Below are 15,532 nucleotides of genomic sequence, written 5' to 3'. Positions count from 1 at the left end.
TAGTGTATGTTTGTTTTGTTGTTGAAAACCTGCAAATGCATGATCAACGAAAAAGATAGAAAAAACTTGCTTTGTATTTTGATGCTTTGGAAAGAGTGATTTACGTTTCTAGTTAAAGGAACAAATGGCCAAACATTTTGTTTAATTACTCATTGTATTGTAGATCTCCAAAGTTGTAAATGTGCGACAATGTGTAGTGTTGTTGAATTGTATACTTGTGTTGCTAAGTTGTAATCCTATGCCATTGAGTTGTATATCTGTGTTGTTAAGTTGTATGCTTGAAATGCAAAGTTGATTGTGTTAAACTTGAGTTGTGATATAATATTGTGGATATCATGTTGTATGTTTTAGAATTATTTATAAGTCATAATTGTTAAGTTTTTGTACTTATATGTGTTTATTACTATTTTTTATTGAATTCTATGCGTTCTTTTTGGCTTACCTTTAATATATTTACCTAAGTATAAAATCTCTTAGCACAAAAAACTTTTCTAAGTTGAAAATCTTGTTGTTAGTTCGTCTAAAAAGAACACAATAAAAAATTGAGATTATTGGTCACACGAATAAAAATCTTGGATCTCTGGGAGAATATCTTCATGGATGCATTAAGAGTGTCTAGGATTAAGTAGTTTTCTTTCTCTATCCATAATTGACTCTTAAACCTAAATTATTTTTCATAAAGCATTTCCTTTTGATAAAAAAAGTGTTTTGGTTGCAATGCCAAAAGTTAAATTATTAAGAAAATGGGAAAAGGCTACATCTATTACCAAACTAATTATTTGGACGATACGCCCAATTTTTTTTTTTTCAAGCTCAGAAAATTCAAGGCCAGAAGTAGTAGGATTTACTCACACATGAAATATCTATTTTTTTCAAAAAGAAAATTGAAATAAAAAATGTTTGATAACAAAGCAAGTTTATCGATTAATTAAATAATAAATAAGAAATGAGAGTTAGTACTCTAATTTTTTTTATACCATCCAACCAATCCGATTAAATTGAATTTTTTTCACTATTAACCTACCACATTTTGTTTGGGACACCTCCTATAAATATCTTCATTTGCTTTTGGTTGTTAATTTTTTTATTTTTATAAATGCTACATTTATTAAAAATAATCTCTATTATTGTTAATGAGAGACTTAACATACAAATAATTATGTCAGATCATCATTATGAGGTAGCATAGTCATCTTCTTATCATTTTATCACTTAACAATTATGTGAATTCTTCTAATGCTTTTACATGTAAATTACAATGATTAATCCACAACACATTTTGGGCCAAACTCAAAAGAATTTATATTTTTAAACTAAAAATATATTTAAGTTTAATTTAAAGTAATTAACACTAATCACACAAAAGATTCCATTAGTACTTCAAAGTTTATTATGATCAAAATATTTTTATTCAGCGTATATAACAATAGGACTCCTTACATTGAAAATATTGTTATTCATAGTACATGTATGGTTCCTTACATGGAAATTGTTTTTATTCGAAGTACACAACAATAGGGCTCCTTACTTGGAAAGTGCCATCATCCCAAATCAAAGAAGAAGAAACTATACCCACATTAATTCTCCCTTCAATGGTAAGAGTGAATGACTTCTTTTGACCCACAGATGAAAAAGACAAAACATCTGGCTCTACTTTAAAGTTCAACAAGGAAGGAGGTATAGTTACTCTAGCTCTATATTTTGATGTAGCGGATCCAACATTGGTAACAGTTCTATGAAAAACGCGAGTAAAAGATGTTGAGGTGTTCATGTAGAGCGCAAAAGATGGGAGATTTAGATCCCAAACGGTTCCAATGTTGTCTTGTGTACAACTGCTATTATCAGCTGTAATAGTTCTTATCTTCTTAGTATCATAACCTTGGCCACACAAAAACTTGACATAATCAATTTCATTGGCATCATATACTAAGCCAGGACTCACTGCCTTAATAGGGTCAATTTGTCCCGCACCATAAGCAAATTCAGCTTCAGGATTAAGTGCGGAACTCATTGGGGTAGCTGCATTAAGAGACAACAATGTTGGTCATCATAACAAGCATAGATATATTTATAAGACAAAAAAATTAGCATTTAAATGGATCGAATTAATTATTGGAAGAAAAAAAATTTATATTTACACAAAGGGTTTTGTATTATAATATTTCTAAAATTTCTTTTAATATCATTCTTAAATATAGGATAACTTTTTATTATACATCTTCCCAAACTGATTTTACTAAAATGTAAAACAAGCATGCCCTAGACGGTTATATATTTCCTTAATTGAAAACTAAGTTTCACAAAAGAAAATAAATTATAATTATGTTATTTAGAAATTGAGATTACTCATTACCAGTAGTCATTAATGCTGATTTGATTGTTGCGGGAGACCAATCAGGATGAAATGATTTGATATAGGCAGCTGCGGCAGTAACATGAGGGCATGCCATTGATGTACCAGACTGTATATTATAATTTACTTTTCTTTTATCACCTTTAAACTCAGAAACAGAACCAATTGGAGACCATGCAGCCAAAATGTCAACTCCAGGAGCAGCTAGATCAGGCTACAAAAATAGGGGGAAAAATGGAATAAAGTAATATGGAAAAGGAAAATTTTCATGTTATGTATATTATTATGTGAAGTTACCTTAAGAATGTCTGAAGTAATTGCATTTGGACCTCTAGATGAGAATGAAGCTACGTAAGGGGATAATGAATCTTTGCCTTCATTACTCTTAAATATAATGGCTGTTGGATTACTATAGTAACCAAAAATGATATCATATAAATTAGTCACATGCATTGAATAAAGAAAATGGCACGTATATGATCCTAACAAAAAACATGTACCTAGTTAAATTTATGTAAGATTGGATGAGTGTCCCATCTTTTTGGCTAAGGCTAACCGTTGGCAAAGCAAATGTAAATGCGACATCCTTCGACGATACACTTCTTACAAGAATACCAGCTACCTTAGAAATCAATCCCTCAGATGTTGTACCTCCAAAGCCGTCACACAAAACAATTTTCCCCTTCACCAAATCTTCATCTAATGAACTTTCGAGACACAACCTAAGTAGATACAATGTTAGAATGGAATGCATAAACCCTAAGTAGAATATATGTTAGAATGGAATGCATAAAAGAGAGAGAGGGAGAGGGAGGGGGGGGGGGGGGGGGAAATAGGTTAAGCACTACATTATAAAAAGAAAAAATTCACACATTCAATCACAAATCACTGCATATAATAAATTTGTTAATTTTTATAATAATTTACTTAAAAATTATATAATGATGGTTTTTAAATATTGATTGACGATATGAAATATTCACTTTTATACTGATCATAGATAGGCATTAAACTCTTAAAAAAATGATAATTTGAACCAAAATATGGAAAATAAGAAAGAACAAGTACTTAGTAATGATATATAGTTGCATGGTACCTGGATATGGAACTATTATATCCACCAGTGACGTTGGGTGCATCTCCAGCATAAATTAATGGATAACTTTTATTGTTTTGATCAAATGAATTTACTGAAACTCCCTGTATATTTAGCAAAGCTTCTTGGTTAGATACTTTGTTTTCATTCATCACAAAAAGAATAAAACAAAGAGACAAATTATGAGCATTATTCCAACTAACGAACTATATTTAGTAAACCATTTTTTTATATATTTAAAATTCATAAACCTAATGTTTAAAAACAAAATAATTGTACACATAAAAAATAATTGGCTTAGAAAAAGATACTTGATTTTTTTTTGGGTGAAAACAAAAAGATACTTGGTTGATTGACATGAAACGCTTTTTAAAGCCAGTTGTTCTAAAATAAATAAAAAATATATTTGTCGTTAATTTAAATTAAAACACATAATAGATGTTAATTCTTAAAAAATAAGGATAACTGATAGATTTTTACATACTTATTAGTAATTTTAAAATATAAGTCCCCTTAAAAGTACTGTCTGTCTTTTCTAATAAGAATGGGAGTAAAAAATTACACTTAATTAAAAAATTGTATTAAAAAACAATGAAAAACTTTCAACCACATATATTGTATTATATAAATGAATTTCATTTTAATATATTTAAAAATCAACTTATTATTTTTTTTTCTACCAAAACGTTATTGCAAAATACAATTCTCAATGGAGAAATATACAAGAAGAGAACAAATAAAGACCAAGTTATAAGAAATTGGGAGATGTGCTAAATAATTAGGAAAAAAAATAAAATGATTTTATAAGAAAATGTTATGTAAGTATATTTTAAGAATAAATAGTTTTACTCTTAATATTACCTCATAGACAGTGCCATCACCCAACTGAACACGAGTAAAAAACTTTCTGTCTATAGTGCTGGCAGCTACAGAAAGTAACCATGGTGCATTATTACATATTGTATAAAGATTTGGACCGAGGTTACCAGCAGAATGAGATGTTAATATGCCTTTCTTCATTGCATGGAAAGCCCCTATGGCGAATACATCTTCGAAATAGTCGCTGAATACTACCGTTCTAGGTGCTAGGGAAATGGAGATAACGTCAACACCATCTTCAATGGCTTCATCAAAAGCTTGAAGGATGTCAGCATCATCACAACCTGAGGACCAACAAGGTTTGTACACAGCAATGCGTGCTGATGGAACTCCACCTCTCACTGTTCCTGAGGCAAGTCCAAAAAAACTTGTGGACTCAACTAAGTTCCCAGCAGCAACAGATGCACAGTGTGTACCATGGCCATCTGAATCCCTCGGTGATTTGATGTCATCTTCTCCAAATGAACCATCTATACGAAAATATTTTGCTCCAATAATTTTGCTACAAAACAAGATGTAAAAATGTATTCTTAAACTGCTAGAAATAATCTTTGGAAAAAAATAATATATATATATATATATATATATATATATATGTAAAATCCTTACATGTAGAAATATATTGAAAACACATAAACAATCATATATATAAGTTTTTTATGTGAACTTTCTATTACGTGTTTAAGGGATTAAAGCTTTGACCAAGTAAAAGTAAAAAATTAAAAATTGTTTTATTAGGTATTGAAAACATATTATATATATATATATATTTTCAATATAATAGATATTTTTAATTTCAATGAAAATTTTCTACTTTTTTAAATTTCTCAAAACCAATGTTTGTCGGTAACAAAAATACCTATAGAAGTATATGTAAAAATATTACATACTTGTTGCAGGTGATGTTATGGCAAGTGCCCTTCCATTTCTTTGGCGGTGGACCGAATCCTTTGTCACTAAAACTATCAGACTCAGGCCAAATTCCGAAATCTATTACTCCAACAATTATGTCGCTCTCTATACTTGCTCTGTTGACATTCTCAGAGAAGCCTATGAAGTCCCAAGACTTTGTTGTCTGCAGCTTATTTTTTTTGTTTTGGAAAACCGAAACCACACCATCCAATCCTAAGAAAATAACAAAATCATACCTCAAAATAAATACATATAAAGAGAGATAGAGAGAAAAAGAGAGATTCAAATATAAAGCTCAATATATGTAGTCAAGAGTAAAACGCAATTATAAAAACCTCTAATTAGACCTTTATTTTTTTCATTTCTATCATAGTTCATTAGTCCACACTATCATATTATTATTATTATCATTATCTTCACCTTCATTCTTATCACGTGATAGTAAGAGTAATAGAAATAATAGTGACGATATTGCTGACATATATGATAATGGTGGTGATTATATTATCATCATTATAATTATCACTATTATCATTATTATCTTTATCATAATCATGATTAATATCAAGCAATAATAATAATAGTGGTGGTAGTGTAAGTAACAATTATAATAATCTTTTAAGATATGTATAAAATTGAGTTTTAATCCAACAATTTTTTTTAATTGTAATGTAAGATGTATAAATCATTATAAAATTTCTTATTTTCTTATTTTGAGTTTCTTAAAGATTCTCTCCCTACATGTGTTATGGAGTGTAAGAGAGATGCATATATTACAATACCTGACATTCTCACTGCTTCCTCTTCTGTTAGCTTTGCAACAAATCCATTAAAACTCTTCTTGTAGCTATGTAGCAAAACATCTGGTGCAAATTGGCTAGATGGATGCCATTGAAATGGTAATTAAATATATTATAGTAAAAATAAACAATTATTCCTTACCAACAAAAACTTTGCAATTACTAGGCAATTGAGTAACTAGCTAACCTGGCGAGGATATTTTGAAGCATACTCATGTGAAGTAATTCTGAAGATTGAACGTTGCCTTTGGGATGATCACCCATGTACACAATATAGGTCTGCATATACCATATTCAAGGTGCAATAAGAGGGGCATAAATAAAACCAGCAGGGTTAAGATGAAGTTATAGATTGAATGAAAAATATATACAATTTCTGATTCTTTAAAAATTTTAAGATTATTTTTTTTATTCATTTTGAAAATCACCCAAACTTTTCTTAAATGTTAATAACTTTTGTGGGCATAAGAGGGGGTGTTCAAGATAAGATTAAAATAATAATTTGAATTTGGTTTTCTGGGAAATGTTTATGCAACAGATGAAAAAATTAGGATTGAAAAAGATAGAGAAAAACATCAAAAGACAAAGTAAATCGTTTACTTTCAAAACTATACTTGAAGTATATATCTGACACAAATACATATTTCTGCATACTCTTGTAGTGTTTATCCAAAATATTATTTTTCCAAAAAAAAACTTTTTTTTATTAAAAAGAGCTCGTTAAAAAACTAAATAATTATTTTTTAGTAAACTGTATAAAATAATAAATAATAGATACAAATTACTGTATTATTCACCTTTCGCTCATCCTCAGAATATGTCTGAGTCAGAAGAAGAACACATGTAAGTAAATGGAGGAGATGCCACGAGTTTAGATTTAGAGAAATCATTGTTTTCGTCACTGGAATTTTTCGATGAATTGAATGAAATGATGATCACGTAGCTCTGATATATATATATATATATATATATGCTAATTCCCACAAGTTGTTTTGGTATATTTATTATAACGATAAAGGGAAGAATGTCAAAGGTGGAGACTTGGCCACCATGGAAACACGTATAGAAATATATACAATTGGATGATTAATTTCTTCCTAACGCGCTTTTTTCTCTCATTATTTCAAAGTACGAAAGCCAAAAGAAAAGATCAATTCTGTATCGCGTGATGATGGCTCAAGTTAACTCTAAAATGCGGTTTAAGTATAAAAATCAAATTGATGTTTACTGAATTTTACGTATGGAATTTAAACTTATTTTTGTCACTATAATTTACCTTTTTTTTTAAGTTTCTCTAATTTATTTTAGTAAAAACAGTACTGATATATATATATATATATATATATATAATAAAGGTATAAATATGTTTTTACTCTTTTAAATTTAGGATAAATTTATTTTTATCCTTCAAATTTAAAATTGTTATTTTATTCTTGTAACTTTTAAAAATTTTATTTTAATCCTTTAAATTATCAATAACATATCTAAAAATGATAAATAGAAATAATTATAAAATATTAATTAATTTTAATGTAATGTTTTTATTAATATGGACACTAATAATAAAATATATTAGCTATTTACCCCAGGTTAGACAGATAAAATTAAAGAAGAACGATTGCTCATTCTTATATTCTTAAATCCAAAGAGTTAGAAAGAAAAAGAAAGGAGAGAAAACTTTTCCTTCCCAAATCTTCTACACAATCTCTAATAAAATTTGAATATAATTAATATCTAAAACAAGGTTTTTTAAAATTACAGAGAATAAAGAATTAGTTTTAAATTTAAGAAAAGACAGATTTTGAGAATTAAATTAAAATTAAATTGAAGCCAAACAAAATAAATAAAAGAACCAAATGGATAATTTAGCCAAATATATAATCATCTACTTAATTATTAAGCATCAATCACGTGATTGTAAGTTATTTAAAAAATAGTTAGATTTAAATATGTTTTTAATTTTTCAAATTTAAAATTATTATTTTGAATTTCTATAATTTAAAAAATCATATTTTAATTCTTAAATTAAAATTATGTCAAAAAAACTTATCAAATATTAGCGTATAAAATGTAACTACTATATATATATTGTCCCTGACAGCAAAAACATAACAATAAATTTAGTTAGTATTATATAATTATAATAATGTGTTATTTATGATTTAAATATCTAAAATAAGATTTTTTTTAAAATTATATTACTAAAAATAATAATTTTAAATTTAAAAAATTAAAAATAAATTTATCTTAAATTTAAAAGAATAAAACATATTTAAACTAAATAAATAAATATATTTTTAACTAGGCGATAATTATTTTAACAAATATAATTTTGTACATATTTAATTTAATGTATAATTAAAAGAAATTGTGCCATTTGCCGCTAGAGGATGTATATCTTGACTCTAAACTAGGCCTGAGCATCGGTCGGCCACGGTCGGTTTCGGACCAAAATTCTTAAAATCGTTCGAAACCGATTAAGAAAAATCAGGGGCCATTTTCGACCGACGAAGAACTCGGGTTTTGGCGGGTTCAATCCGTGCGGGTTACGGGTTCATCGGATGGATTTATCGGTTTGAGAAGCTTCCTCGCCGCCATCCGTCGCCACTCTTTGCCGGTCTCTGTCGCTGCTTCATTTGGGGGAAATCACGAAGTTTCAGATCTCCGCATCACCACCTTCATCAACCAGAACACGGAGTTTCTCAGCCGCGGTAGCCATGGAAGAAGCAGAAGAAAGAAGACGAAGTGAAGAAGAAGAAGAAAGAAGACAGTGTGAAGAAAAAGAAGAAAGAAGCAGAAGAAAGAAGACGGAGTGAAGAAGAAGAAGAAAGAAGACGGAGCGAAGAAGAATAAGAAAGAAGACGAAGTAAAAACGGAGAAAATAAACGGTGAAGACGAAGGTGAAGAAGAAGAAGATAAAAGGTCGGATTCGGGTACATCGGATGAGAAAATTCCAACACCGAATCCGACCGGTCAAAACCGTTTGAACCCGAAATTTACTTCAGAAAAAATCCGATATACCTGAGAATCAATCCGCCTCACCCAATCTGATCGTCGGTTTGGCCGGTTTCGGATCGGCCGGAAATTTTTGCACAGGCCTACTCTAAACCCAGTCAGTTTCGAAGATTTTAATAAAGTGCGTCACATTAATTCACTGTACCTGACAATTCTGACTGCGTCTCAGCAGCAACCAATTGATTCTTTTTTATTCGACCACTTCTTACCCACTATATATATATATATATATATATATATATATATATATATTACTATTTGTTCATAAGGATATATGTATTATACTTGCAAGTTGCAACTTGCATATACGACCTCTCATCTTAATTTTCTTAATAATAGACAAGGATATTTAAACTTAATAAAAAAAAAACATTTCCTTTTCGCGTTAATATACGCATTTGTGTTTTGTTGAAAACGTTATAAAAATAATAAAAAAAAGTTGGGAAAGTAGTTGATGAAAAAAAAAAGAAGCACAAATTAATAAACTCAAATAGATACAAAATTATTACATGTTTTATATTCTTTTGTTCACATTCATTATCTTTTGAAAATAATCTTACTACAGACATAGTCACAAGATGATATTATGCAATCAATGTATTTAAATCACAAACATATTGTTTGCGGTAAAATTTGTTTTAGTCCTCTTTATTTAAACTATCAAAGTTTTCAATTTAGGTATGTGCCAACTAAAATTTTATATGAGCCATAAATGTATAAAAGATGGGTAATCACAAAGAAACAAATCTATAAAATTAGTCAAGATCTCATTCCATATAATTAACATGCACAGTATTCGTTGACAGTTATTACAAAGTGGTTTCATGAATGCAAACATTTAGATAAATTTAATGGACAACATACCACTACTACAAAAATACTATTTAACATCGTCGTATTTACATCGATTCTAGTAAAACTGATGTAAAATATAAATGCGGTGGCAAACTTATAAATAAATAGAAAATACAAACATATTTACGTAAGTTAAGAAGAAAAACAATGTAAATATGAGAAATTCTACGTGGGATGTATGATTGACCGATGTAAAAATGAAATATGAGAGTTGTTTTACATCGATTTTGTCTCGGAACGATGTAGAAATAAGACCCTAATATCACCATGGGAAGGCACACTACCCTTTCAGCGCCATCAGCCTCCAACCACACCCAAAACCGTTCTCCTAGCGGAAGGCGGCCTCCTCCTCCGCGTCCTCGACTCCGGAAGCACCTTCGCCATTGAAAAGGCATGCATAGCGCTTCAGGCGCTCAGCTTAACCAAGGACAACGCCAGAGCCATCGGTTCCCGTGGCAGAATCTCCTCGCTCCTTGTGATTTGCCAGGCTGGCACCCCCGGCACGCAGGCCTCTGCCGCCGCCGTGCTAAAGAACCTCGCTGCCTTTTCCGAAATCAGAGACAATTTCGCCGAGGAGAACGCGATGGTGGTTTTGCTCGCTTTAGCCTCCTCCGAAATCGCTTCTGCGCGTGAGAGCGCCGTGTTCGATTGGAATCTTAATCGAGAGGGCGCAAATGACGCATATTTTCTCGCCCAAGACGCCTTACATGGTTTGTTTGCTTTCCGTTGAAGGGAAAGATGATAGAGAAGCGCTTTACTTTGTAAAGAGAATGATGAAAAACCCGCACGTGAGGCTCACCGTGGTGAGGTTTTTGGCCTCCACGAAGGAGGAAAACCCTAAGGTGAAGGATTGGCAGGAAATGCTTGACACGAAGATTTTGAATGATATGAAGAGTAAGAAGGTGGGGGAGGCTTGTGTGGAGCATTGAGAAGAGGGTGAAGGATGGGCCTGAAACTGCTTTGGTGATTCGTTCTTTGGCATCTGAGTTTGATTTGATAATTGTTAGGAGACAAGCTGGGATTGAGACTCCTCAAACGAGTGGGTTGTTGCAGTGGAGTGATTATCCGGAACTTGGGGTGCTAGGGGACTTGCTGGCTTCAACTGATGCTGCGGGAAAAGCTTCTGTGTTTGTGATGCAACAACAAAGAACAGCTAGGGATGCTTGAGGGGTGAAATTTGATGATTTCGGTTTGGTTTTGGTGTAGATTGAAAAGTTGTGCTCTTGAATTGAATTTTTGTATTTTTATCCTAGGCATGATTGTAATTAATTTGTGTACCAAACTTTCGAATTTTTGAGGAATTTTGTCTCTGATTAATTTTTCTTGCAAATTATATTCCTTAGCTTAGTGATTGGTTTTGGTTGTTTTTTATTTTCCTGTTGAAAGGATTTGCTCCATTGATTTTGGTTATGGAAAGATCTACTCACTTCTGATTATCTATTTAGGCTTTGGAACAGTTCAGGAAGCAGTAAGTGGATTTTTTGGTTGCAACAGGTGTGGCTACCCGTGTAAGTCAATCCTTGATGTTTATTTAATTATTTATTCTCACTACACCAAAAAAAAGAAATAACGTCACAAATTTTGCGGCGGTTTTAAAGAACCGTCGCCGCTTTTTTACTTAGTTATAACTTACGGCGGTTTTATAGAACGGACGCAATTTTTTATTATTTTCCGGCGGTTAATATAGAACCGCTGCAGCTAAATTAAAACTTTTAGGCTCAAATGTTCCCTCCCCTCTCATCAAAAACAGAACTTCAGAAAACCTAACCCCCTTCTCTCCCCGCTCTATTCTTCTTCTCCTCCTCCGCTCACGGTCACGCGGCTACCTTGCTTAGGAGTCACACCTCTGCTCTACCACTGTTAACATTGCTCACGGGCACGAGTTCACCGGCTCACAATGAAGAGTTGAAGGGATCACAGCGACGCAGGAGTTCAAGGGCTCACGACCTTTGCTTTGATTTGCCTCTCTTTTGGTGAGTTTTCTTACATTGGCTTGGTCCTACGCTAACCTTTTATTTTGCACAGAATTTATACCAATGAGTCTTAAAATTCATTTTCTGCATTATATTGAAGAAATGCCCAAACGTGGAGTTAGTCTCACTTTATTAAAAAAATGAATTTGTGTAAGAATATCACTTTCTATACTTTATTATTTCCTGTTGGATGACTCTCCAATTTCAAGCTTATTGAGCTTCAATTGAACACGAAAATCGAGGCTCTCCAAGTTGATTGCGAAGGCAAATTCGGGCCTTTTAGTAATTATCTTAATGAACTAGGTGTTATTTGTAGGGAGTCATCTTGTTATGTAGGCCTTGTGATTTAAAATTTTGTTTTGTAATTTTGTAGTTGAAAACTTTCGAAAAAGCTCAAAATTTTTAAACTTTTTTCTTGTCCTATTATACCTTATGTACCGTCCTTGGATTCTACTTAGGTGAAATCTTTAACTTATAAAAAGAAAAGGTGACTAGCTAATTGGTACTTGCTTTTTACTACTTAAATATTATGATAGGCTTATGGAGGGCACTGATATTCTTAGATAAACAAAATTGATTGATATATGTATATGTTGTGTGGATATTAAAAGCTTAATATAGAATATGGTCCCCAGTTTTGCTAGTTTAATCTAAAGCTTTTTTCTTAGAAATTGTGGTAAACTCTTCAATTCCCTTTCTTATGCTCTATGATTAATTTTATAATTAGTGTCTTCACTAGAACAAGGTTCTGTTAATTTCCTTCCTTGTATGGGAATCAAGAATATAGGGTAATAGTGACAGAATCTGTGTTTTCTTTCTACCACAACCGAAATAAATATTTTATGATTTCTTATGATTAGAAAATTGGCTCTTTTCTTTCTTTCTCTTTTTACTTTTTTTCTTCTTTTATTCATATTATTTTAAATTAGGTTATCTTTCGGAGCAGTAGAATATAATCTTCTTGTTAGTCCTTGACTGCTTGGCTTTGAGTATTTGTATAGAATGAGTCCATTATTGCACTTGTTTTCGTTATGTACAGTTAATTTTAGTTACTTGCTAACTTGTTATTGTTATGTTTTCAAATTTTCAGATCCGTGCAGAATATTGTTTAATCAGACTAGTCTCTTTGGTTGATAGTAATTGTCAAAGTACCTGTGATTGCTGCACAAAAAATTTGCCCATGAATTTATACCCCAGTTCACCATGAAATTAGGTAACAAATTGTTTATCTATAGTGCCTGCAATTGATTCTTTTACTATATCCAGCTAACTTTTTTTTTTGCTTTATGCTTGAATATGGGTTGGACTAGTATAACTTTGGTTGACCATTTGGGCTGTAACAAGATTGATACCCCTGAAATGGGTTCATGCACATTTACTTTTTAATTTGTTAGATACTCTGGCCTCATATACACCATCAAAATAGTGCAGAGGAATGAAAAAATAACCATATAGTTTATCTCAAACTTACACAACTCAATCAAAGGCACTCATCTCAGGCACTTCTAATCATCCCCTTTAACTTTAAGCCTTTTTATAAAGCTAATTGGGCCTTTGATCTAGATGATAGGAGGTCACATCAAGTGTTGCGATGTCTTTAGGTATTTATCTTGTCTCTTTGTCTAGGAAGCAAACAACAATCAACAGTGGCTCCCTCTGAGACTTGGTTGTGAAAGTATGATAGATGGATTTTGTGCAATAAATTCAGTAATAAGTGAGCCTTTTTTTTTTGGTTTTTTGTAACGATATTTGAACATAGGAACCCAAATAAGTATGTTTTCTAAAAATATATTTAAGTTTTAAAAAAAAGTATACTGATAAGTGATATACACTCTTTCGGGATTGTTTTAACTTGGCCACATTTGGTCAGAGCTTGAACCTTGGTGTGGAAAATTTGAAACTTGATTTTTGGGAGTGGTGTTGCTAGTAGCACACATGCTTGATTTCTTGATGTTTCAATTATTTGATCCATTTTGAAGTTGTTACTGTGATGGGGTTTTAGATTTTAGCACGAGGTTGCCAAGTTTAAGAAATGGGTTTGTAGGGAATTTGAATTTTGCACGCATGCTTGATTTCTTGACGTTTCATTACTTTGATCCATTTTGAAGTTGTTAGGTGATGGGGTTTTAGATTCCAGCACTACATTGCCAAGTTTGAAAAATGGGTTTGTAGGGAATTTGAATTGTGTGGCTTGTGGTTGAAGGATGTAGCAAATCATATCAAATGGGTTTGTGGAGGATTTCAATTTTACTGTTTCTGGCTGAAAGAATTGTCATGAAATGGAAAAATTACAAGATTTGTCAACTGGGTTTGGCATATATCTAATAATTGGAGATGGAGTTCTTGGGTTTTAGAGATCTAAATGACAGAATTATATGGTTGCTTCAAGTATATGTTCAGGATTGAATCCTTCTCTTTTAATTTTTTATTTTTATAAAAAATATTTTTGGTGGCTGCATATGAAATTAATTGTGAACTATATGTAAAAGTTGTTTTGAATTGTGGTTCTAAAAGTACAATGGTCAATGATAATTGATGCGTGCTTCTTTAGTTTCCTTATATGTTTATCATTTATTTGCCTTAAATTAGTGTGTTTTTGTTCTCTTTGTTAGAATCTCCATTTTGTACCCATTATCTTAGTTGCTTCAATTATAAGTATATATGATAGACTTTTGGGCACCCTGATTTACGACATTTCCTATACTATTATTAAGAATATCATGAATGTGATTGTTTTCTTTTTAGGAATTCTCTACAAAAAAAATTAAATTACGCATTTGCTATTATATTTTTAGCTTTACTTGTATCGCATATACCAAATTCCCAAGTATGAAATGAGAAAGAATTTCACTTTTTTTTATTATGGATTTCTTAATTAAAATCCTTTCAACTAATTGGACTACCATAGCAGTTTTTTTTCCTCCGTTAATTTCATTTTAATTTTAATTTATAAGACAGGTCTTTCTACTAATCTTTTACTATTTATCTATGTATTCAACATTATATGTAGGAACAATTGCATAATGAAATTCAGGAGACTTCTTCTGAGAATGAGGCATTCTTGAAAGTGTTTGGAAAGGAGCATCCAGGATATGTTCGAGGCATGGGACTTGGGGTTACTCCAACTCAAATCATTGGATCATATTCTTCCTCTACGAGATCTGGATCTTCATCAGATGCGGCCATGATAGCACAATTGTGATCTGAAGTTGAAGCACTTAAGGCACGAGTTGGTGAAGTTGATGTTTTGAAGGAACAATTAGCTTTCCTTATGCAAATTGTTAAAGGAAATCAGGTATAAAATAAAGTATTTAAAAAATTGTAAATTTTATTGTCCAAGTAAAAGTTCAAATCTAATTTGTGATTATTTTAATTTCAGGCAGCTGAATTGGAATCTCCAGCAGATTTGAGACGTTCTTCTCAGTCTAGCCATATTCCTGAAGATAATGGAGGATCATCATGAAGGACTATTTAGATATTTGCTTCAATTTTAGTTTGTTAGGAGCTTTTAGGACCATCTTTATATTTTCGTTGTTTTTATGTACCTAAGTTTCTTAAACTTAAGGACCATGAAGATGCAAATCTATTATGCACTAAATTTGGATTTAATATCTTTATTTAATGAATGACATTTTTATTTGTATCATTT

The 15,532-nt window shown here is 31.3% G+C and overlaps 1 protein-coding gene and 1 long non-coding RNA gene across 3 annotated transcripts; one reads left to right on the top strand and one right to left on the bottom strand.

Moving 5' to 3' along the window:
* Nucleotides 1-1,367: 1,367 nt before the first annotated feature.
* On the bottom strand, nucleotides 1,368-6,968 carry LOC109789050 (cucumisin). The gene is made up of 10 exons (XM_020347914.3): nucleotides 6,838-6,968; nucleotides 6,228-6,319; nucleotides 6,023-6,117; nucleotides 5,219-5,453; nucleotides 4,311-4,830; nucleotides 3,450-3,553; nucleotides 2,854-3,075; nucleotides 2,651-2,762; nucleotides 2,354-2,567; nucleotides 1,368-2,019 (listed from the first exon to the last, which is right to left on the bottom strand). Exons 1-10 carry the CDS (start codon nucleotides 6,928-6,930, stop codon nucleotides 1,496-1,498), a joined length of 2,211 nt encoding a protein of 736 aa, XP_020203503.3. The 5' UTR covers nucleotides 6,931-6,968; the 3' UTR covers nucleotides 1,368-1,495.
* A 4,556-nt stretch (nucleotides 6,969-11,524) lies between these two features.
* On the top strand, nucleotides 11,525-15,526 carry LOC145949680 (uncharacterized). Of its 2 annotated transcripts, none has more exons than XR_014428073.1 (4): nucleotides 11,525-11,883; nucleotides 12,974-13,096; nucleotides 14,918-15,178; nucleotides 15,263-15,526. It is a non-coding gene; the product is annotated as an uncharacterized LOC145949680 (long non-coding RNA). The 2 variants fall into 2 exon arrangements; XR_014428072.1 differs by having other exon boundaries at nucleotides 11,530-11,883; nucleotides 14,894-15,178.
* The last annotated feature ends 6 nt before the right edge of the window (nucleotides 15,527-15,532 follow it).

The sequence above is a fragment of the Cajanus cajan genome, chromosome 7 (genome assembly GCF_000230855.2).
Source record: "Cajanus cajan strain Asha chromosome 7, NIPB_CcT2T_4, whole genome shotgun sequence".
Lineage (NCBI taxonomy): Eukaryota > Viridiplantae > Streptophyta > Magnoliopsida > Fabales > Fabaceae > Cajanus > Cajanus cajan.
This window is presented reverse-complemented; position numbering and strand designations above follow the sequence as displayed.